Source organism: Triturus cristatus, chromosome 6, assembly GCF_964204655.1.
Source record: "Triturus cristatus chromosome 6, aTriCri1.1, whole genome shotgun sequence".
Taxonomy (NCBI): domain Eukaryota; kingdom Metazoa; phylum Chordata; class Amphibia; order Caudata; family Salamandridae; genus Triturus; species Triturus cristatus.
In genome coordinates, this window is record NC_140589.1 from 1122454393 (window position 1) to 1122478291 (window position 23899).

At 43.7% G+C, this 23899-nt stretch overlaps 1 protein-coding gene across 1 annotated transcript in view; it reads left to right on the plus strand.

Moving 5' to 3' along the window:
* PGBD5 (piggyBac transposable element derived 5) overlaps window positions 1-23899 on the plus strand; it is a 663155-nt gene that overhangs the window by 415450 nt on the left and 223806 nt on the right. Inside the window, exon 4 of the mRNA XM_085612017.1 lies at window positions 7446-7626. Within this exon, the coding sequence (XP_085468143.1) occupies window positions 7446-7626 (181 nt within the window). The remainder of the gene's footprint in view (window positions 1-7445; window positions 7627-23899) is intronic.

A 23899-nucleotide genomic window follows, 5' to 3' on the forward strand; every position in this document is an offset into this window, starting at 1 on the left:
GATTGGTGGGAGCTGACTTTAACCTTCCAATGGACAGCACCTTTGATAGAAACTCTACTGGTAAGTAGGGGCCATCCAAATCACATAAAACAATGATAAGCATCTTATCACTAAAGTCAATCTTAAAGATACTTGGAGATTACAGAAACCGGATGTCAAAGACTACACCTTCTACTCTCTACCTCATAACTCTTATTCACATATCTGATAACTATGTACATACAGTAGAGAAAATGTCAATCGTTCTAAGACTAATCTCAGAACATTCATGCATTATTTTATCCCTAGCGGGAAACCAGTCATAAATAGAAAATACATTGTAGAGACTTATTGTCAAAACCTCGTCCCACCATTAAAACATTGACGCAATAAGAACATTGATCACAAACTATTTAAAATACAATTCTTTTTTTTTTATATATATATTTTTATTTGCATTTTTAAACCAACACAAAACAAGCAGCATGTCACATTTTATCACAACCTCATCAAAGCGTCCGCATGTTATCCACATCAAAGAACACCTCATTCCCCACAACCCATAGACCAATGAAACAGCCGGTCTCCACGCCAGGCACTGAATAAACAATATGCTCCCCAACACCTTTGTCTCCCCCCAGATTCGGAGATATAGGCTCAGTGATCTCCTCATACAGATTCCGGTTAGATCCAAAAACCATATCATGTTATTCAGCTCCCAGTCCTCCATCCAATCCATGATATTTTCTCCATTTCCCCCACACCTTACGGAACTTTCGCGGGCACCCTCTCACTTTGTATGTAACCCTCTCCACCGCCATATACATATCCATCCCCCTCCTCCATTCTCCTAATTGGGGAGGCAGCAACGCCCCCCACGTGCGAGCCACATCCCGTTTCGCTACCACCAATGCCAGCAGCACAAAAATAAGCTGTGGGCGCCCCAAGTCAACATCTCCGGGTATGCCCAGCAGTACAAATTTGGGATCTAGAGGTAACGTTTCCTCCAGCACTTTACTCGGCTCACCCAATACGTGGGTCAAGTAAGCGTGTATAACTGGGCAGTCCCAGATATTATGATAGAAGTCCCCCTGTGGCTGTCTGCAACGTAAGCAGTGCGGGTCGCTGGCTGGGCCCATACGGTGTAGGCGTACCCTATCATAATACACCCTGTGCAATATTTTATATTGGATGAGTCGTAGGCGAGATTTAATCGCTACTTTTCTGTTAGCATTAGGGCCGCCTCCCAGTTCACTGTTTCTAATATGCCCAGGTTCTGCTCCCAGGCTTCCCTAAATTTCCCCAGTCTGTCAGGCATATTATTATTCAATGTCTTGTACGTTAGAGAGACTGCTTTGTTGGGTATCCGTTCCTGCAATAGGCATCCCTCTAACGGGCATATTCTGTCAGGGGAAGGGAGAAAGAACTTTCGGCTAACCAGGCATGCCTCAATTGTCCATAGTTAAAAAATTGAGTAGTATGTAGTCCAAACTCCGTTGCAAGTGTCCGGAAAGGTTTGAGTCCTCCCCACGCCACCACAAAGCCTAAATTGGAAATGGCTATGGCATCCCAACCTCCAAAACCCCGTAGTTTGTAGAGTACCTTCAGCCAGGTGCAGTGCCAAATCGGAGTCTGTCTAGTTGGTTTGCGCGCCCAGCCCATAACCCTAGTCACCCTGTCCCAGACTGCCAGTGTTATTTGCAGTAGGCGTCCTCTCCCGCGCCCTCCATAGAGAAAGTATAGGCAGGAACTATGTACCATAGTGTTCCTCTCCAGCCTATAGGAGGGATGATCAGCCGGTACATGGATCCATTCATTCACCGGAATCAAATGCTCCGCCCAATAATAGGCCTCTATATCCGGCAAGGATATCCCTCCATTATACTGGTTCCGATGTAGCGTACTTAGGACAATCCGAGGATGCTTCCCAAGCCACAACAGGGAACGTATTTCCGCGTCGATCACCAGGAACGTCCGCCTAGGGAGTGGGAAGTACTCATTTTGGAGAGCATATATAAAGCGGGCAGAGTGATCATTTTAAACATTGCAGCACGGTCAAGGATCGTAAGGGGGAGTGCCTTCCACAGCTGGGCGTCATTTGCAAAATTCGTTATGACCTGTTGGATATTGTTTTGGTATGAAAGGTTTTTATCCGTGGTTAAATAGACCCCAAGATACTTAAATCCCGTCTGCGCTATCTGCAGTGCCCCGGGAAGGGGAGGCCACGTCTTCCCGTCTCTCGGGCTGTATATGACCGATTTATGCCAGTTTATGGCATAGCCCGAGAAGGACCCATATTTGTCTAGGAGCTCATAAAATACAATTCTAACCCTGACTTATCACCATGTCTTGGGGGGGGGGAGGTTTAAAACCCACCATTAAAGGAGAACTAGTAAATATCAGAGCCAACATGAACAAAACCACGAATAACAATATTTTAAAATTAGGAAAAGAAATAAAAAATCTAGAAACCCAACACAATATTCTTAGGAATAGCTCATTATTAAACACACTCACAAATAAGAAGTATGAATATAATAAAATCCTCAGCTCAATCAAGAATTTGGATCAATAAACAAAAGAGTATCAAACTATGTGAAGATAACAAAACAGGTAAGGTGTTGGTATTGTACTTGAAATTCAAACAAAACAAGAAACCTATATCTTATTTTAGGGATAGCAAGCATACTCCACTCACAAACCCTCAGGTAATCACTGACATTATTAAGGAATTAATATTTTAAATAATGAAACCACCACTTCCAAGGACTGTGAAAAATACATAAATAATCTGTGCTTCCAACGATAATGGAGGATGATAGACTAGCTTTAAACTCACCAGTTACCTTAGAAGAAATCACAGAGGCAATCAAAAAATTAAAGTTAGGGAAAGCTCTTGGTCCAAACAGGTTTCCTGCAGAATTCTACAAATCCTTTAGCACACTTGTAATTAACCCTCATAATCAAATGTTTCACCTGTTTGCCAGTTTGAGTGTCATTAGTGGAGCTCCACCAGCAAGGAATAATCGCAACACTTCCCAAAGACTGCAAAGATCTTCTCTATCCCAAAAATAATAGATCAATGTCACTGATAAACATTGATTCCAAAATGTATGCAAAAATCCTATTCTCCCACAGTTAATAAAATAATCCCAGTTTGGTGTTTTGAAGGATTGTCTGTCCAGTGATAATACAAGCCTCCTCAGCCTTATAATCAGTAAAGCCAAATTCTCTTTCTCACCACCCTTGGCAATTACACTCAATGCAGAGAAGTGATTTGACAAGGTCTCATGCACCTTCCTGAAGGTGGTTCTTCATAAATTCAAATTTGGAGCCAAATTTATTAAAGTTGTAATATTCCTATAAGTCTCACCAAGAAGAGGCAAAAGGGGTACAGAAAGAGGCAAGAGAAGTGCTGAAAGAAGTAAAAGAGGTGCAGAAAGAAGCAAGAGAAGTACAAAAAGAAGCATCGGAGGTGCAGAGGGACGCAAGAGAACTGCAGAGTCGAGAAAGTTGCGGAAACAGGCAAGAGAGGTGCAGAAAGAGGGAACAGGGGTGCAGATAGAGCCAAGAGAGGTGCAGAAACAGGCACGTAAGGTGCAGAAAGAGGTAACAGAGGTGCAGAAAGGCGCAAGAGAGATGCAGAAAGAGGGAGGAGGGATGAAGAGGCAAGAGAGGTGCAGAAAGAGGGAAGAGTACAGAAAGAAGCAACAGAGGTGCAGAAAGAGGGAAGAGGGGTGCAGAAAGAAGCATCCGAGGTACAGAAAGAATTAAGACAAGTGCAAAAAGAAGCAACAGGAGGCCAGGAAGAGGCAACAGGGGTGTAGAAAGAGGCTAGAGAAGTGCTGAAAGAAACAACAGAGGTACAGAAAGAGGCAAGAGAAGTGCAGAAAGAGGCAACAGAAGTGCAGAAAGAAGCAACAGAAATGTAGAAAGAGGCAAGAGAGGTGCAGAAAGAAGCAAGAGAAGTGCAGAAAGAAGCAACAGAGGTGCAGAAAGAGAGAAGTACAGAAAGAGGCAAGAGGGGTGCAGAAAGAAGCACCAGAGGTACAGAAAGAAGGAAGACAAGTGCAAAAAGAAGCAACAGGAGGCCAGGAAGAGGCAAGAGAAGTGCAGACAGAAGCAACAGAAATGTAGAAAGAAGCAAGAGAGGTGCAGAAAGCAGCAACAGAAATGCATCAGGAGGCAAGAGAGGTGCAGAAAAAAGCAACAGGGGTGCAGAAACAGGCAAGAGAAGTGTAGAAAGACTTAAAAGAGGTACATAAACACGCAAGGGAGGAGCGGAAAGAGGGAATAGGGGTGCAGAAAGAGGCAAGAGAGTTGCAGAAACAGGTAAGCGATGCAGTAATGGCAAGAGGGGTGCAGAAAGAAGCAAGAGAAGTGATGAAAGAGACCAGAGAGTTGCAGAAAGAAAGAGGAGAGGTGCAGAAAAAAGCAAGAGAAGTATAGAGAGAGGCAAGGGAGGTGCAGAAGGGCACAAGAGAACTGCAGAAAAAGGCAAGAAAGTTGCAGAAACAGGCAAGAGAGGTGCAGAAAGCGCGAATAGGGATACAGAAAGAGGCAAGTGAAATGCAGAATCAGGCAAGAGAGGTGCAGAAAGAGGAAACCGGTGCAGAAAGAGGCCTGAGAAGTGCAAACAGATAGAAAAGGGGTGCAGAAAGAAGCAAGAGAGATGCAGAAAGATGGAAGAGGGCTGCAGAAAGAGGCAAGATGGATGCCGAAAGAAGCAAGACAGGTGCAGAAAGTAGCAAGAGAAGTGCTGAAAGAAGCAACAGAGGTGCAGACAGAGGCAAGAGGGGTGCACAACGAAGCACCAGAGGTACAGAAAGAAGCTAGAGAAGTGCAGAAAGAGGCAACAGAAGTGCAGACAGAAGCAACAGAAATGTAGAAAGAGGCAAGAGAGGTGAAGAAAGAAGCAACAGAAATGCAGAAAGAGGCAAGAGAAGTGCAGAAAGAAACAGGGGTGCAGAAACAGGGGTGCAGAAACGGGCAAGAGAAGTGCTGAGAAAAGCAACAGAGTTGCAGAAAGAAGCAAGAGAAGTGATGAGAGACCAGAGAGTTGCAGAAAGAAAGAGGAAAGGTGCAGAAAAAAGCATGAGAAGTGCAGATAGAGGCAATGGAGGTGCATAAAGAAGCAACAGAGGTGCAGAAGGGCGCAAGAGAACTGCAGAAAAAGGCAAGAAAATTGCAGAAACAGGCAAGAGAGGTGCAGAAAGCGGGAATAGGGATACAGAAAGAGGCAAGTGAGATGCAGAATCAGGCAAGAGAGGTGCAGAAAGAGGAAACGGGTGCAGAAAGAGGCCAGAGAAGTGCAAAAAGAGAGAAGAGGCGTGCAGAAAGAAGCAAGAGAGATGCAGAAAGATGGAAGAGGGCTGCAGAAAAAGGCAAGATGGATGCCGAAAGAAGCAAGACGGGTGCAGAAAGTAGCAAGAGAAGTGGAGAAATAAGCAAGAGAAGTGCAGACAGAGGCAAGAGGGGTGCAGAAAGAAGCACCAGAGGTGCAGACAGAGGCAAGAGGGGTGCAGAAAGAAGCACCAGAGGTACAGAAAGAAGCAAGAGAAGTGGAAAAAGAAGCAAGAGGGGTGCAGAAAGAGGCAAGAGAAGTGCTGAAAGAAGCAACAGGTACGGAAAGAGGCAAGAGAAGTGCAGAAAGAGGCAACAGAAGTGCAGACAGAAGCAACAGAAATGTAGAAAGAGGCAAGAGAGGTGAAGAAAGAAGCAACAGAAATGCCGAAAGTGGCAAGAGAAGTGCAGAACGAAACAACAGGGGTGCAGAAACAGGCAAGAGAAGTGCTGAAAGAAGCAACAGAGTTGCAGAAAGAAGCAAGAGAAATGATGAAAGAGACCAGAGAGTTGCAGAAAGAAAGAGGAGAGGTGCAGAAAAAAGCAAGAGAAGTGTGGATAGAGGCAAGGGAGGTGCAAAAAGAAGCAACAGAGGTGCAGAAGGGCGCAAGAGAAGTGCAGACAAAAGGCAAGAAATTTGCAGAAACAGGCAAGAGAGGTGGAGAAAGAGGGAATAAGGATACAGAAAGAGGCAAGAGAGGTTCAGAAAGAGGCAAGAGAGCTGCAGAAAGATGGAAGAGGGCTGCAGAAAGAAGCAAGAGGGATGCAGAAAGAAGCAAGGCAGGTGCAGAAATAAGCAACAGAGGTGCAGAAAGAGGCAAGAGAAGTACAGAAAGAAGCAACAGAGGTGCAGAAATAGACAAGATGTGTGCAGTAGGAAGCACCAGAGGTACAGAAAGAAGCAAGAGAAGTGCAAAAAGAAGCAACAGGGGGCCAAGAAGAGGCAAGAGGGGTGCAGAATGAGGCAATAGAAGTGCTGAAAGAAGCAACAGGGGTGCAGAAATAGGCAAGAGAAGTACAGAAAGAAGCAACAGAGGTGCAGAAGGACAACAGAAAGCAGAATAGCAAGGCACTAAAGACCTGCACCAGTCAGTCTAGTCTGAAGTGATTGAGACAGAAATATGGTGCAAGGAGCTGGGAACGTGACCTTCCTACGTCCCCACTAATTGGGAAACCCAAAGAAACAGAGAACAGGCTGGCTCAGCACACATCTATTGTTGTACACAATTTTGAAAGTACACAGTAACAAACAAAAGTCAGAGCAGGTGGAATTTTCTCTAATACCTCTAACCTCTGACAAGCCACAAAGCCAAGTTGCCATTGTCGCCAGCCCTGTTCCTCCTTGCATTAGAACCCCCAAATTGATGGCATTAGGAATAACGATAAAATCTTGGGTATAAGGTTTAATGAAGGCCGCAGTTTATGCCAATGATGTTTTCATAGTTACTGGGAAAGTTTCCTCTTCCATCAAAGCCTTTATGACAATTTATACATATCCTGCTGTGTCCAGACACACACTATTGACACAAATCCTAAGTCAAGTTATTAGACCACTAACGATCCAAAAAACCAGCTTAGCAACCTAAGCATTTGAAATACCAAGGTGTGGAATTTGCTGAAAACCTAATTTGCTCAATTAGACACAATGAAACAATAATTCAATGAAACAACAACACTCAATGATGGTTTCACCTGCTATACGTTATCTAATAAGCATTTAGGTAACTTTGTCAGAGGACTTTGATCATAAATTGAACACATTCTCAACCACTTCCTATCACAACACAAATTGCCCAGAATTTCACTTACAAACACAAGGTTCTCTCCTCTCCATCCTCAGCAGAACAGGAACACCTTCCAAGGTGCTTACCCATCTATCATGGTCTCCCCAGGGGTGGGGATCAAAGAACATGCTTACCTCCGTCACCAGCTTAGAAGGAAGGCCTTGGGGCACTAATCCTAGATGTGAATATTAGGAAACAGACAATGGGCTCATGGAGACAATAAAGTGTGTGAAACAGAGACATGTTGTTTAGGAGTGAGGGTGCAATCTATAAGATTTTTTTTATTATTACAACACGTGTAATGACACAACTAATTGTTCTGTTTCTGACATTTTTCAGATTTATGTCCATTTAAAGGAAGGAAGTGGTCCTGATGGCCTGGATACCTTGAAGAACAAGCCTCAACTTCACAGCATGGTGGCCAAAAGCCTCTGTCAGAATTCTTCAGGGAAAAACTACATCATCTTCACTGGTCCAAGCATCACAAGCTTGAACCTCTTTGAAGAGTTTGAGAAGCAAGGTTTGAGAAATGCAACTTTATATTTGTGTTCCCATTTTTTTTATTTAAATTTGTTTGGTAACCAATTCAGTACAAAAATAGATTTAATATTGCTGTAAGTACTAGAATAAATACATTAGATTTGACATTGATTGCAAAATTGTAACTACCACAGCTTAGAAAACTACAAGGTTCATTAACAGTCCAAGCCTCTGAAGAAATATATGTTGAAGCTCAATTATTTTTTTTAATGTTTTTTGCTTTTGTTCTTGTCGGAATCTTGTTCAAGTACAGTATTGTTCTTTATTACTTCTAACTCAGCGCAACCAGTACAAACATAATTTAGCTCTCCCGTTTTTAGACTAGCGTGAACTCAGAACCATCCAACAATTATGATAGGATATAGCATTGCTCCAACCTCTTGGACTTTGTTGGTCTTCTCTGCAGAAACACTGTACAAGGATTTGTGTCCTCTTCTGCTTGATCATCCCCTGTATTAGTTCTCCCTCTTCCACAGCTATCTGGGTAATCTTCACCCTCTCTAATCCCCTAAATCCCCCTCGACCACCCCCAAAGTTTTTGAAACTTTTAGAGGCAACCCCATACACAAATCCATATACTTTTGCCACTCTTGCTTGGAGGGCGTAGTCTGTGAGCCTCATTGTTTTTACGTGGTCCCTTTTTTCTCCGATCAGCCCGAGCACACAAAATGTGAGCTTGCTTCTTGGTAAGTCAATATTGTTCAGAATCCCCATGCTTACATCAAACTTAAGTGCGTGGGGGGCAGTGATTTCACGTTCTAATATTTGACCCAATTTGAGTTGTTTAGTCTGTTAGTACTCTTGTACGCTCCTTCAGCTCTCTACCGTATGAATGAAGGTAGCTTCCTCCCTTTCTTATTTCAGACAACTGAGTGAAAGAGCTTAGCCCGTTTTATTGAGCTGACTTCTACTGTAGAAGGCTCTGTGAATGATTTAAGGCTGAACCAAGCCCAGTCTTGCCTTTATCGCCACTTCTCTAGGACGCATCAAGGTGGCCTCTTAATCCGTATTTTCGATTCTCCCTAGGTCTGCCTCCAACCAGGCCCTCAATTTCTACAGCCCACCTGGCTTTTTATTTCTTAGGTTTGTGTGGGAAGAGCAAATAGCCCTTCTACGTACTTCTCCGAGAAGTACTCTGTTTTTCCATCGGGGCATATTTAGGGATCTCAAACCAGTCCGGTCCCTCAGCCTACATAGCATGCATCCATAGTGTAGTTACATATCTAACCATTGCTCAAGTTCTACTCATTTCTCAGGACATGAGAATGGTTTTATATTGCTTCCCTCTAGAAGTCACCTAATTTAGTGTTCCAGTGTTATCTCATGCTTTGAATCCTTTTAGGATAGGAACTTCCTCCAGCATATTTTCATTCAACAGTGATGTTTCTTATGTAACCTTGCCTTTCCATTTCAAACACTGTTTTGCTTTCTCCCAGACCACCAGTGTCATCTGTGTGGGTGGTGGCCGGTTTGAACTCCCCCGCCACTGTATATGTAGTGCATGTAAGTGGATACTTCCATTATTGTCTTCCCTGCCTAACTGAAGAGTCACCGCTCCCTTCATTAATCCAGTCATATATTTGAGAGATCTGGGCTGTCCAGTAGTAAACTATTATATCTGGCAGGCCAATCCCTCCATTACATATACACACACAGCTTGGTGAGTGTTTTTACCCTATTCTCAGGCTGCCTCCATCCCATTGCAAAGTCCACACATTGCTGTCCTGTCCAAGGAAGATCGTCTGCAGTATCGGGAAGGGATTATTTTGCATTACATAAAATACCTTTGGCAGAGAGACCATTTTTTAAATTGCTGCTCGCCCTAGTATTGTAAGCGCAAGAGATCTCCATCTACGTACGTCTCCAATTATCTGCTCTGTGTTCTTTATCTAGAAATAATTCTGCCCTTGCTGTTAGATTTATCTATAGGTATTTTTTTTTTTTTTTAACTTTATTGTGCAAATTAACATCATTACAAATATGGGCCTACAACCACCAGGGCCGGCCGCTAATATATGTATGTCAATCGCTTGACGTCACGAAGCAGCGACTGATCCCCAGAGGCTCAGCAGGGTTACAGGAGACATTATCTGCAACTCAGAAGCTAGGCAGGATACAAATATTTTAAATTTTAAAAGAAAAAAAAAAACAAAGAAACAAAACTCAAGGCGAGAAACAGTCTAGACTGTGTCGAGCGCCGATGGGGGGGTCCCACCATACCAGGTAAAGAATCAGGAGGACACCAGCGATGACCAGGGGGGGGAGGCAGCGGGGAAGTCAGAACAATCAGACAAAAGGGTACAGTATTCCAGGAACCTCAGGATCAGGGGGGCAGAGAAATGTCCGGAGTATCTACAAGAGGGGGCGTACAGATGTTACCTCTATCTAAAGGTATTTAAATGTATCTTCAGAGACTTTTATTCCTGGCGGGAGGTTTCCTACAAAACTCTAGCCTCTGGTTTTATATATGATGGACTTTATATTATCTGAATGTTTGCCTTAATACCCAAACACTTGGAAAACCTGTGGTATGGTTACCTGAAGTTGGGTAACATATAGTAGGATATCATTGACTAATAATAAAATCTTTTCCTCTTGGGGTCTAGTTTCAGTGCAGAATTTCTTAATCCCCGTATAGTGTGAATAGAAGCAGAGAGAGCGGGCATTCTTGTCACATGCCCCTGATGCAAGGGGCAGTGGTGAGATGTTACCCTATTTCTCTTGACTACTTTCATTGGATCTTGATAAAAGAGAGCCACCGATTTGTGTAAGTTCTGGTCAAATCAACGCTTCTGCATTACCAGAAACAGTATATAATCCAATGCCTTTTTGGCATCCAGAAAGATTATCTCCAGGGGCTCTGTCTTGTACTATATCACCTCTAACAAGTAATGCAGTGTCTGAGATTAAGTCTGGCAGACCAACTCAGCATGAATCTCGACTTCCCCCCTGTTCATGAGGTAGATGTGAGTCCTTAACAGCCTGATTGTCAACAATGTCTTTGTTTCTACATTTAATAATGAAATGGGTCAGTTAGAGGCATTTTTATCTTTAGGTTTCCTCTATTTGTGGATATCTGTAATAACCTCATGCCTGAGGTCGGGGGACAAAGTTCCTTTGTCTCATGCTTTTTTGTATACTTGTAAGTGGGTACTCAGCTAAGCTGAGAGTTTTTTTTTATATAGCTCCTCTGGTATTTAATTGGGCTCTGGGAATTTCCTCACTCTTCATGAAATGAAATGAAAATGCAATTTATAAAGCGCGAATCAATCACCCGAGGGTGTCAAGGCGCTTACTCTTTGGCTAGGAAATACACAGATCTCAATGATTATACAGCCAGGTCTTTAATGCCTTCCTGAACACCAACAGAATGTTCTCATGCTTTAAATAAGACGGAAGTGAATTCCACAGCCTAGCAGCACCTACCAGAAAACTTCTCCCTCCCCAAGAACATCTTTTTATCTTGGGGACAACCAGATCATTGGACAAGGAGGAGCGAAGATTTCGTGCTGGGATATAGCGTATCAGATTCTGTTTTAGGAAACCTGGTCCTATATCATGGATGGATTTAAAAACAATACAGAGGGCCTTAAACTCTATACGCCTGGCCGTGGCATTTTGAACAACCTGAAGTTTGGCCAGACATTTTATACGAAGATTACTAAAGAGCCCATTACAATAATCGGCTCTCGAAAGAACAAGTGCTGAGACCACCAACTTACGAAGCTCGGCAGGAATGAAAGAGAGAACTTTTCGCAGAATTCGTAATGTATGAAAGGAAGAGGAAGTAACCTGATTAACATGATGCTCAAAGGACAGTTTTGTGTCAAAAATGACTCCCAAATTCTTAACCTTGGTCACTGGTTTAGGAAGTGAACCCAGCTCTAGGGGCCAGAGATCTGGTGACCAAAAATTAGCATGAGCCCCAAACAGTAGAACCTCCGCCTTACTAGAGTTCAGCTTTAGATAGTTAGAAGCCATCCATTTCCCTACCTGCCGTAGGCAAGAATGGAAACGCTTCACAGTGTCGGTGGGAGCTCCGGACACTGAAACAATAATCTGCGCGTCATCCGCATATGCTTAATAGCGTCCTCCATCTTGTATAAGTTAATATCACATGTCAGCTTGTCTCTCTCTTCATTGCCCAAAGTTGATAGGTCGAGACAAATGAGAATGTGCTCAATTTTCTTATACCCAGCTACATTTTACACCTCCCAGAAGCATGTGTATGCTATCTCCTTATCTGTTTCCTTAGTTACTCCCATAGTATCTGTTAACTCGTGTACCCATCTGATATCCTCCTTTTGTCTTGTTAACCCATGCGTTGAGGTGGCCTGCTGAATATCCTGCATTGTATAATTTACACTGCAGGGCCAAGTGTTGCAGACTTGCTCCATCTTGCGTCTCGTTCTGGTAGCTTTGTTTAAGGATCTCTAACTGTCTCACGAGTTAGAGAGTTGTCCCCACAATCTACCTTTCTTCCAGCTCCAGGAGCTTAGATTCCAGTTCCCTCAATTTTTCTTGCATGCAATAGTATGCTGTGATTTATCCACCTTCCTTGGACTGTTCTGCTCAATCAGAAAGGGCAACCAACCTCTGCTACAAGAGAATACTCCAACTTCTCATTCAGCTAGTTGAAGTATAATGGGAACTCTTTTTCCTCAATTTCAGGGCCATTGTCAGCTTGCCTAAAACAAATAGAGCCTCAGTAGATCTATTGGTGATCTCAAAAAGAATATTTTAGAATGCGAATTGCAGTTTTCTCCCCAGTATTATATTTAGACATTCAAAGTAGCTTCTCAGAATCTTCTTAAATTTCCAGAGTTGACAAATATATTACGTTTGTCTGCAACAGGAGTAGTATATCTAGGATAGTCTTCCACTTTACAGTTGTTCAATTTGGGAAATTGTTGCAGGCTTGTTAAGTTTGTATGCCATAAATAATGAAGTAAGGTAGCTTAAAACACAACTGAGAATATCATGGGAGAGGGAAAGGTCAAACCAGCATGTCCATGGCTCAGCCCAGAGCTTGAGATTTCCATCTGAATCTGCAAAATAATGAATACAATTAATGTCTCATGATACCAGGGCCCCAAATCAGTTTAATAAAGAAGGCAACATTAGAAAGGATCTTGGGTAATGTGTAATTTAAGAAATAAAAACTTTTTCTTTGAGCAAATAATAAAAAGCTCACAAAGAATAACAAATTCAGCAGTTTATTGGACAAATGTAATTGTGAAAAGTAGAGAAAGATAGTTCATAATCTCAACCCAGATGTTAAAGAAACTAGGAAAGGATTTTAATAGCAATTTCTTGGAGAATCTGGGGTTGCCAGACTTAAACAGGCCATCACAACCATTAGGGTTGAGAAAGCTTTCAAACAAAAAAATCCCAAAACCCTGCAAGTAGTAATTGTTTGCCAGTCGTAGGTTGAAACGATAGCAGTAATTCACAGAAAGGCCAATCCACCTCTTAGCAGCGAAAGCTGCAAATAATATAGGCATCACTGTGGTGCCACTTATACTCCAAGTAAAAAATGAAAAAGGCACATGTTACCTATAAACTTGAAATGGGGACCAAAATGGCAGAGCCTAGAAGAGATACAGAAATCCGACTACAAATTAATGAGAGAGAAAAGTCGTGCAATGTATTAATAACTGTTACACACTTAGCAAGGGTCCATTCATAGTCATACCTGATTGACAAGCTGTAGCCCTTGGGGTGTGACACTTGATAGATTAAACTGCTCCTGGCTTATTGTGTCAACTACCCCAACATCAAGGCCCCAGCATACAAGAAAAGGGGCAAAGTAACTTCTTACCCTACCTACCACTACAACTTCTGATTGGACAGGAGCAAGTGAGATGATCGATTTTCAATTTTCTGAGGAATCCTCTCCAGTCACCTACTCCTAACAGTCTGGATCAAGTATCAGCCAAATGGACTGGCCCTTGACCCCTCACTTTTTTTAACCCATTTATATTAGCAATTGTGAACATCATATGCATATGTGACACATCATTGTCATGATGCATTGCACAATAACGTAGGTTTCATCACAGAACAAGAAACAACATTACATTATAGAAGTATCAATAGGAGTCTTGGTTCATACCTGAAACAGAAAACTAGAACATAGGTAGTTATGCGGTGGCAATCAGTAGTATTACTATCACTGGTGTGATTCATGTCCACCTCGGATCCACGCTAGAGCCTAACAGCGCAATGTAAGTAACAGCAGGCAGCTTTGTGATATCGCACATGAGCAACAATATTTGTGATAAGAAGGTATTAATACATAAACAGAGAGAGGCAGGGAAGAGTATGAGTGCGAAGGGACAGAAAAACTGGAGTCAGTGCGCACAGAAAGGCAATAAGGAATGAATTTAAGAGGCCGCTGCTTTTCAGACCTGTAGTAGAGCTCAGAAGGCTGTGAGCATGAACCTTCGTGTTGCTCATCTAATAGAGTTCTCACTGTATGTGTGTAAATCAGTTAACAATATCTCCCATTCTGCAGCTATAGCGTATTTGCGTGGTCCACGAGCCTCTTCCCACCTAAGTGCCACAGCCTCTGCTTGCACCCACTTAAGTGTCGCACTACACCAATGTGCAGTACTGAGCTTTCCAATACATAGCTATGAGTCTATGAACAACTAACAACACCAAATCTATGAATCCATTTGTGGCTTTTGCAGTCTTTGGGTGCTGAAACAGCCCTAGCAGAGCGTCTTCCAGCGTGCAAACCCCTGAACATCCTGTCACCTCTACCCACAGTGTCGATATCTCTGGGCAGCTCCAAAACATAATCACCATGTCAGCTCCTGTTCACTGACATCTAGAACAAGAAGAGGGGGTACTAACCATTTGGTGAAGTGTTGCTGGGGTAAGATATGCCCTGTGGAAGATATTATGTTGAATATATTGGAGTTTTTTGTTTTGTGACAACTGTCTGGAGTAGACAAGCACTTTCTCCCATTCTTTGAGGGCGAATTCCCTCTCCATATCCCTTGACCACTCACTCAATCAATACTATCTAACTAATCTAGCTTGGTGGGGGTGGGGTTGGGGGTTGAGTGTGAGGTAGTAGGGGACCAGACAACTGGCCTAGGATCCCCCTTCCCTCATCGGGCAAGATTACACATCCACCACAGACCACAATAAGCTGTGAAAAAGGCCAGTTTATTAGGACAGGTATGCAGTAAAATCAGCTTCATTAACTTATGATAAATAATAATTACCCAAGACTCTTTAATACACAGTAAACAACCTAACAACACCACTCTCTTAAAGTTCCCTCACAGTATCACAAATTAATCGTCAAGAGCTCTCACACACCCCCTTTCCTTCTCTGTTTCACATCTCACACCCATTCCTGCTAGAGCCACCTCACCCAAGTATGCCACAAAATGCTTCCATCTCTCAAGCTTGATATGCTGTCAAAGTCCTTAAGGTTGTCTCCCCCAAGGCCCTGGTCTATGTCCACCCCCCTTTCTGAGAGGTGAATATGCCCGTTCATGACTCACCATCCCCTCAGCCAACAACACCCAAGAAAACCCTGTTCAGACACTCACCCCCAGTCACAGATCTGGGTTGAATCGATCATCGTTCTTTAGCTCACTTTGCCGCCCCAGTTCAGACACAGCCATATGCACCTCAGTCATGACCCTGTGCCTCATGGGAACAGTCCAGCCCGAACTGCAAGGCCATGTCTTCCCTGGACTGTAAACAAGCATCCTGGGACTGGTTTCGGGGTAACATCCCTAATCAGCCAGGCTAGTTTGAATCCAGTGGCAAAGTGAGCAAGGGACCCACGTCTGGGCATACCCTGCCAACTTAGAGCGAACAAAGCCCAGACGTGGGTCCCTTGCTCACTTTGCCACTGGATTCAAGCTAGCCTGGCCGATGAGGGGTGTTACCCCGAAACCGGTCTCAGGATGCTTGTTTTCGGTTCAGGGAAGACCTGGCTTGACAGTTCGGGCTGGACTGTTCCCATGAGACACAGTGTCAAGACTGATTTGCAATTAGCTTCCTCCAATACCCGTTCCTTGGTCTGACCACTTTGTCATTCCCTTACGTATTGGGGTGTCCGAGCCTGAAACTAGGAGTGATAGTACGCAGATTTACCAATGTCGAAAGTGGAAAAACTTCAACTTAGACACCTTTATCGACAATCTTGAAGCGGCTGGACCTCCTGGAGGTTCAGATTGTGAGACTGCCTATACATGCCTGAAGAACTGTGTCCTAACTGCCCTAGATAAAACTGCTCCCACCCGTAGGTCAGTAACTACCAAGAAAATGAGAAAAGCCTCCCCGTGGTTTACTTCTGAACTTCAGGTGGCAAAATCTGCATGTAAAAAATTGGAACGTGAATGGCGCATTAAATTTTGTCCCACAGCCAAAATCCAATATAAAATAGCGCAAGCGGGATACTATAAACTTATTCGTTCCGCTAAAGCACTGTATTATAAGACCCGCATTGGAGAGGCTGAGAACTCCTCAAAGGAGCTCTTTAAAATTTTTAAAGAAATCTCGGTAGTATCTAATGAGAGCAATGCCCAGAGTGACTCTGTTGAATCATGCAATAATATTGCTAAATATTTTGCCAACAAAATCATTAACATCTATGCAAACTTTTCTAAGGATCTGCCCTCGGGCTCTGACTTCACTGAGAATTTGGAGATTACTTATGATAAGGCATGCCTATACTGCTTTTCTGTCCCCTCTACTACAATCCTAAATAATATCTGTAAAAGCATTAAATCGGGCTCCCCTCGAGATCCTGCCCCTCCCAAGATATTAGCAGCTAGCCTTAAAGTCTTAGAACCACACTTCAGACATATTCTTCAACTCTCCTTTTCTACGGCCACCCTCCCTGTGGAGTGGAAGCAAGCCATTGTACTTCCAATAAAGAAAAAACCTAACATAAGTCAGGATATCCTTGAAAATTTACGGCCTATTTCGTTGCTACCTTATCTGGCGAAGGTGGCCGAATAAATAGCTAACAGCCAACTCATGGCCCATCTAGAGTCTAATAAGGCTTTCCACAGCTCTCAATCTGGGTTTAGGGCAGGATTTTCCACTGAAACCGCCCTTCTGAGAGCGACCGAAACCCTACGTGCAGGCGCGGATGAGGGCCAGACTATGGCTTTGATTATGCTTGACCTTAGTGCCGCGTTCGACACTGTGGCACATTCCATCTTGCTGCAGTGTCTGAACAAAGCCGGGGTCACCCAGGAAGCACTGGGCTGGCTTAAAGCCTTTCTCACCAACCGCTGCTTCCAGGTTCAGAAAGGCATGCATCGCTCTAATAGCATAGCTTTAGAACAGGGGGTACCTCAGGGCTCCGCCCTGAGCCCCACCCTGTTCAATCTCTACATGGCCCCCTTGGCGGAAGTGGTTGAATCGTTCGGCATTGATTTAGTCTCATATGCCGACGATACCCAACTCCTCATCTCTCTGTCCCAAGCACCCTCCATTGATGCTAACAACTTTAAAACCTGCATGCAGGCTCTGGCAGGCTGGATGACCCAGCATTGCCTGAAGCTAAATGGCTCTAAAACGGAGATTCTGGTAATTGGAGGAAGGGATGCGAGTTGGACCAGGGAGTGGTGGCCATCATGTTTGGGACCGCTACCCACTCCCTGCAAAGCAGCTAAGAATCTGGGGATCTGGGTTGATCCCAGACTCTCTTATGACAACCATGTACACAAAGTGGTTGGGAAATGCTTCGGGGTAATGAAGACCTTGAACCGCACCCTCGACCTTCTCCCTCTGGAAGCCAGGCGCACTGTGACCCATGCTCTAGTGACCTCGAGGATAGACTATGGCAATGTGCTCCTGCTCGGAACCACACAAAAAAACTTCAGGAGACTTCAAGTACTCCAAAACACAGCAGCACGCCTAGTCCTTAGACTTCCGAAAAGATCAGCCTCTATGCCAGCCCTAGCCACTCTGCACTGGCTCCCCATAAAAAAGAGAGTCCTATTTAAAGCTCTTCTAATGTGCTATAGGATCATCTCACACAAAGCTCCCCTTTACATGACAGATCTGGCTATCCCCTACGAGCCTACCAGAACTCTCCGCTCTGGGGGAACTGGATTGCTTAAAATTCCCCGCGTCAAGAAAGCCAGAATGGGCGGATGTTCTTTTCGTGTTATGGCTGCCAAAGAATGGAACTCTCTTCCCATGAGTATCAGGCTAGCGGATTCAGAGACCATGTTTAGAAAACTTTTAAAAACCCATCTGTTTTCTTTTTAACTTCCCTCTTTGGCCCTGACTTTTCTCCACAGCGCGGGGACACGCCGGGATGGCGTCACCATGCGCTTTACAAGCTCCTTTATTATTTATTATTATGAACTGAGGTGGTGAAGTTATCGAAAGAACAATGATGGATTCAACCCAGATCTGTGACTGGGGGTGAGTGTCTGAAAGGTTTCAGCACTCCATCAATCATTTCCTTGTGTTTGCTTTGTTCGCCCTAAGTTGGCAGGGTATGCCCAGACGTGGATCCCTTGCTCACTTTGCCACTGGATTCAAGCTAGCCTGGCTGATGAGGAGTGTTACTCCAAGACCTGTCCCAGGATACTTGTTTCCGGTCCAGGGAAGACATGGCTTGGCAGTTCGGGTTGGACTGTTTCCATGAGGCACAGGGTCAAGACTGATTTACATATGGCTGTGTCTAAACTGGGGCGGCAAATTGAGCTAAAGAACGATGTTCGATTCAACCCAGATCTGTGACGGGGGGTGAGTGTCTGAATCACGAGACCCCTGATTGTCGCCAATTGAATTATTATCATGTTTTCAACCTTAAACAATACCCTCCTGTTTGACAGATCCTTGCCCTAAATCCCCAGGGCCACCAGCAATGGAAAAAACTCAAGGCCCTGACCATTTCTCCGCACATCACTTCCATCCCTGAACAGGTCAAAACCTTCCACTCCTGCTGCATCTCAAAACATTTGAACATAACAAGAAGCCTCTTCATCAACAAAAAACACGATAACTCCATTAAAGTGTTCCAAAACGTGGTGCCAAACTCTGAAATCCACCATTAAGGCCAGTATCACCCTTACGCAGAAGGAATTTGAAATAAATCCAGACAATCGTATACAAATCTGTGTTCAGCATCACGAAAACTGCATCTCCAGCACAGGTGTGTTTAGAGTTTGGGCTGCTGAATCAAAAATACCAATGTGAAGGAGCCTTTATAAAACTATGTTGAAGATTATGCACGTCAGAAAGAGGGTCAATCGACCATCTGTGCTGGAAGGAAATAGAGGAGTAATTACAACAAAAGAAAAAAGATTCTTGGGGGCTATATCTAAAACAGACTATCGAAGAACTTAGAATAGAAGATGCCTGGAGTGCAAGTATTGGTAACCAGGCCTTTTATAAAGTGATAAAAGCTACTAACAAATATCTTTCATACTTAACAGATAAGACAAGCCTTGCACTCAGATGTCATGCCTGGACAGTGATTAATTCCTACAAAAAACTACGGAATCAGGATTATCTTACAGCACACTTTTCATTAAAAATAAAACTCCAGTTTATGCAGTACTGTTTTGGGCAAAATGTGAAATAAAAGACCTGATGCCATCCTGGAAGGATCAGACATGGAACAAAGAATGTTTTTTATGTAAATATAAGGAAAAAAACTCTTGCACACATATTCTGTGTTTGCCCGAGTGACCTGACAGAAAGAAAGACATTGTTAAAAAGAATCTTTAGAGAACTAGAAATAAGGACATGCAGGCAAGCAGTAACCCATTGGTTTGGTGGCTCCCCTATACCGTTTATATGCTGGGGAGTAAAATTTGTAAAAATAAACATGAAAGGTTTAGAGCAATCAATTTAGGGCATCAGCACCTTGACAAAGAACTATAACTGGGAAGCATATTGTATCTGCACTTTAACAAATGGTTTATGTATGTACAAGGAAAGAACAGTAATTTCGTTGAGCTAAAGAACTGAAGGTCAAATCTACAGTAATTTGAGTTAAAAGAGCGATAAAAACAAAAGAATATAGCGATGGGGTGAGGGGTGGGGGGTGTTCTATATTCATGTATTTAGTGGGGTTGCATTTTTTATGCACGTCCCTTATGTAATTTTCTCTTGGTATTTCATGAGAAAAATGTCAAAGCCAGGATTTTGTTTATTGATGCTACGGAAGTCTCTGGGTTACAGAGCTCCGCTAAATGTGTATTTGACAAATAAAATTTGTTTACAAAAAAAAAAGAATATAGACAATGCACTTTAACCCCTTCGGTGCTCATGACGGAACGGTTCCGTCATGAGCCACGGTTGAGCTGTGCTCATGACGGAACCGTTCCGTCATGACCACGCCCGCGCAAGATTCCGTCAGCACAGCGGCGGAATCTGCGCAGCATGGAAGGGGTTAAAACCTGTGATAACGAGAAAGAAGACGCTTGAATTAAACTGTACCTCTGCATAATAGCACTTTAAAAACTAGCTCTTGTATATTGAATAATGGGTTCGCATAAAGCCCTGAGAAAAATTGATATGTACAGAGTAGCTAGTTTTTTTTTACAAATTGAGGCCATAGAAGAACTGTATTAATGTAATTTTTATACTTATTTTTAAAATGACCAAAAACATAAAATACTAAAATACGACCCTTACTCTGTGGTGCGGTAGCACTGCTCCTGACATTGCCATCCCAATCCTCCTACAAAATGTTCTCCCTGCTCTCACCACTCTACGAGCAAAATAAAGGTGACCCTAGATATGTGCACTTTCCTCAATTCTAACTTGTGTGCTTTGCTTACATTTTCCGGCAAAGCAGTTATCTCTGCCACCTTTTCAGCCTCTGTCCCTTCCGTATCCAATTCAATGACAAGGAAATCAATAGTGTGCTACTTCCCAGAGTCTTTTCTGGTGCTAGGGGTACCTCAAACGCTTGTGCAACGTCCTGAAAAACATGCAACAATATGACACATTCACCTGACCACCACTTTCCCAAATAATGAGGCATCAACTTAAAACCTGTCTTCTTCATTATTACCCATTGCAAAACGGTCCTAAAACATTCATAGAACCGTATATCGCACAGCCCATAGGCAACACTCTATCCACATACATTGGTACTTCACACTGAATTCACAAAAGCTGAAAATGAACAGGCAAAATATGGAAAGCTGATTTTGTATCACATTATGTCAATTCCGTGACCTGTCCACATCGTCTAGCCAACTCAACAGCATCATCCACTGTGGCATATTGTACAGACCCATCCTCATCTTCAGTAAAGTAATTCACAGATATTCCTGTTGGCAAAGATATGGGATGAATAAGTCTGTACTCTCCATGAGGTTTCTTAGGGACCACCCACAGCGGGAATACCATCAAATCAGGTAACGGTCATTCAAAAAATGGGCTTGCACTCCTACCCTCTTGTACTTCTTTGCACAATTTATCTCTAACAACCTCAGGAAGATCCTTAGCTGATCTCAAATTCTCTGCCCACCATTGTTGTCTAGAACCTTGATAACCCAATCGAAAACCAAATTCAAAACCCCATTTTGCAGCATACCTATCAGGATATTGACCCAGCCACCAAAACATTGTTTCCATCTTAACTGGAGTTGGTGCCCTTGTGTAGAGGTTGGTTTTGCCGTCCCCTAAAATACCTCCACTGGGCATCTGTTGGCAGTTGCCTGAAACATTATGTAAGCAGGCTCCTAACCCCACACCATGAACTCTCATGCATTTACCTATACAACTAATGGTAACATGCCCCTCTGTTGAATCCCCAGCAGACACCACCAGGTAAGTTAGGTTGTCCATTCCTCACCTACCCCTACCCACCCCAGACAGGGCGCCCAAGAAAGGGTCAATAATGCAGTATGTACAGCCAGTGCCAGGGGTGTCGGTGACATTCACTGAAGGCAAAGCTCAGAATCTACCTCACCCCAATGTTTGTCAGGATTAATTCTCACTGTGGTCCTGAATTCTTCATCATAACTACACCAATTATAACCAACAAAATTCATTTGTGCCTCTCTTACTATGTCCATATATTTGAACAATGCCACCACCCTCTCAGGATAACGCTCATAGTGAACACTAGCAAAAATCAAGAATGCGGATGTCTGTCCAATTATCAATAGTAATGGGCATCCTAGGACGATGTGCCAATTCCCACTTCTCTTCTTTAGAACCCTCCTTTGCCTGTATTTCTCTGTATAACAATTTAAACACATCAACAAACTCGCCTTTGCTCAGTTTTTAATTTAGTTTTTTCTGATAAATAATCCACTGGTTCCATGGATAACCCAATATAAGGTAGTTTCTTGTCTTTTTCTAATGCCACTACTTCTTTCTCACACTCAGTTGTTTTCTTAACATCATTTCTTCCTTCCTTTGTGGATGAAGAAACCCTTGGTACTTTCACCACACGATTCCCTAATTTTTCTTTAGTCTCCTTTCCACTCCGCTCTCTTGGAGCAACCTCACCAGCCTTGTGTATATCATCAATAACCCCATCTTCAGCTATTCCAATTCAGACTTGTATACGCTAGACGCACCTACATCCCAAATTGACCACCAATTCCTCGTACCTCATTGTAATTGATGTTCTCATACTGTTGCCTGGTCATTCCCATGCTCTCCGCAAAAACGTTTTTCCTATGTCTATATCCTTCAAGGTGCCTTGTGCAATTCTGCCATAAGAAATGCTCCAATACTTTGACCACTGTTAGCCTCCTCACGCCCCACTGTCGTCTTGTCATGCATGTCCACTATCTCCCAACTCTCCAATATCTAACCGTCTTCCACCTCATCCCATTCATCATTATAATCCAGAGACAAAACGTCATCCTCACCCATCTTATTCCCCCTACCCCCTGTACTCCATCGGTCTCCACTCCATCAAACACTCGCCACTCAGTCACAGTCGTTAGTACCGTAATCCTTGATGACATGCTCTCCCTCGGCGACGGACAGGCCAATAACAACCGTCTCCACACTTCTGGCTGATGTACCCAGCCATATAGGACCCGGCCAGGGAACACTGAGCATTACAAACCTCATATGGTAGCATTGTGACCTCAAACCCCTCCAGACTGCTCCTTGCTTGGGTCCCCCAATCCATGGAACGCACAAGCCGCAAAAACTCCTTCTCCATCCTCTCCCTCTTGTTGCCTTTCTGGAATCCAAATCTACTGCCCAGGCCCCGTGTATGAATCCACATAGCCCTTACTTACTTCCCCCATCACCCCTCCACTCTGTAACTTGAGCCCCTGTACTGTCTGCAGACTTGCTCTTTTTTCCATATTTGACCTCCCTTTCCTCACACATATGCTCCCATTCCCTTTCAATATTTTTCACCTGTACCTTTTCAGGTTGCCTCAGCAAAATGTGAGCCTTACAATCTCCTTTCTGAGCCTTACCAGTACCTTCATTGTAGGTTTGCTGTGGAGAGCATGTGTGATGCTTGTGAACAACATCCCCCAGAGATCCCAGGGGCATGACGTCAGTGCTCCTTGTGCACGCGTAGCTTCTCTGCACAAATGCCCCTGCTGGCCAGCACCCGTCACCCCGCTCTGCTTATGGCCAGGCCCCATCGCTCCTGCACTTACAGATGCGCCCTCCTTCTGCTTCCCCCCCCCCTTTTCGGCCACACAAATCGGCGAGACAGCTGTACCATCACCAGCATCTGTGGGGCTCTGCAAGGCTGCTGACATTGCCCGCATAGAGCTGCCACTGCAATGCTCTAACAACCTCGGGCAGGTAAGACAGCTATGAGGGAGCAAATAAAAGTGACAACAAGGCCAACAAATGGCATGCAATTGGCAGGCTCTAAGCTTCATGTTGTATACAATATATCTCGCAAGCAACAGCGCTGTCATATCGGAGTCCTAAAAAGGAGGTTGGCTCCTGAATAAAAGCTCTGGACCAAATGGCTGATAACTTGGATTGAGCATAGTCATATTATTAAAATACACACAAACACTTACATATCTTGGTCATCGGTGGTCTGAGGCTTTGTACCGATCAACAATTTTGGACTTTGGCATAACACTGAGGCCTCTACCACTGTACAGATTTAGTGGGATGATTTCTTATCAGCCAGCACTAGAGACAATAAATCCCCAACCTCAGACGCTACAAGGATTGTATTCAGGTGAGCGGATTGAGTGACTGGTACTAGAGAAGAAGAAAAGGTACCTATGCTCCGAAGCTTGTGCCTGCAAGGCCACCGTGTTAAATGGTAGCGGCAGTTTCAATCGATA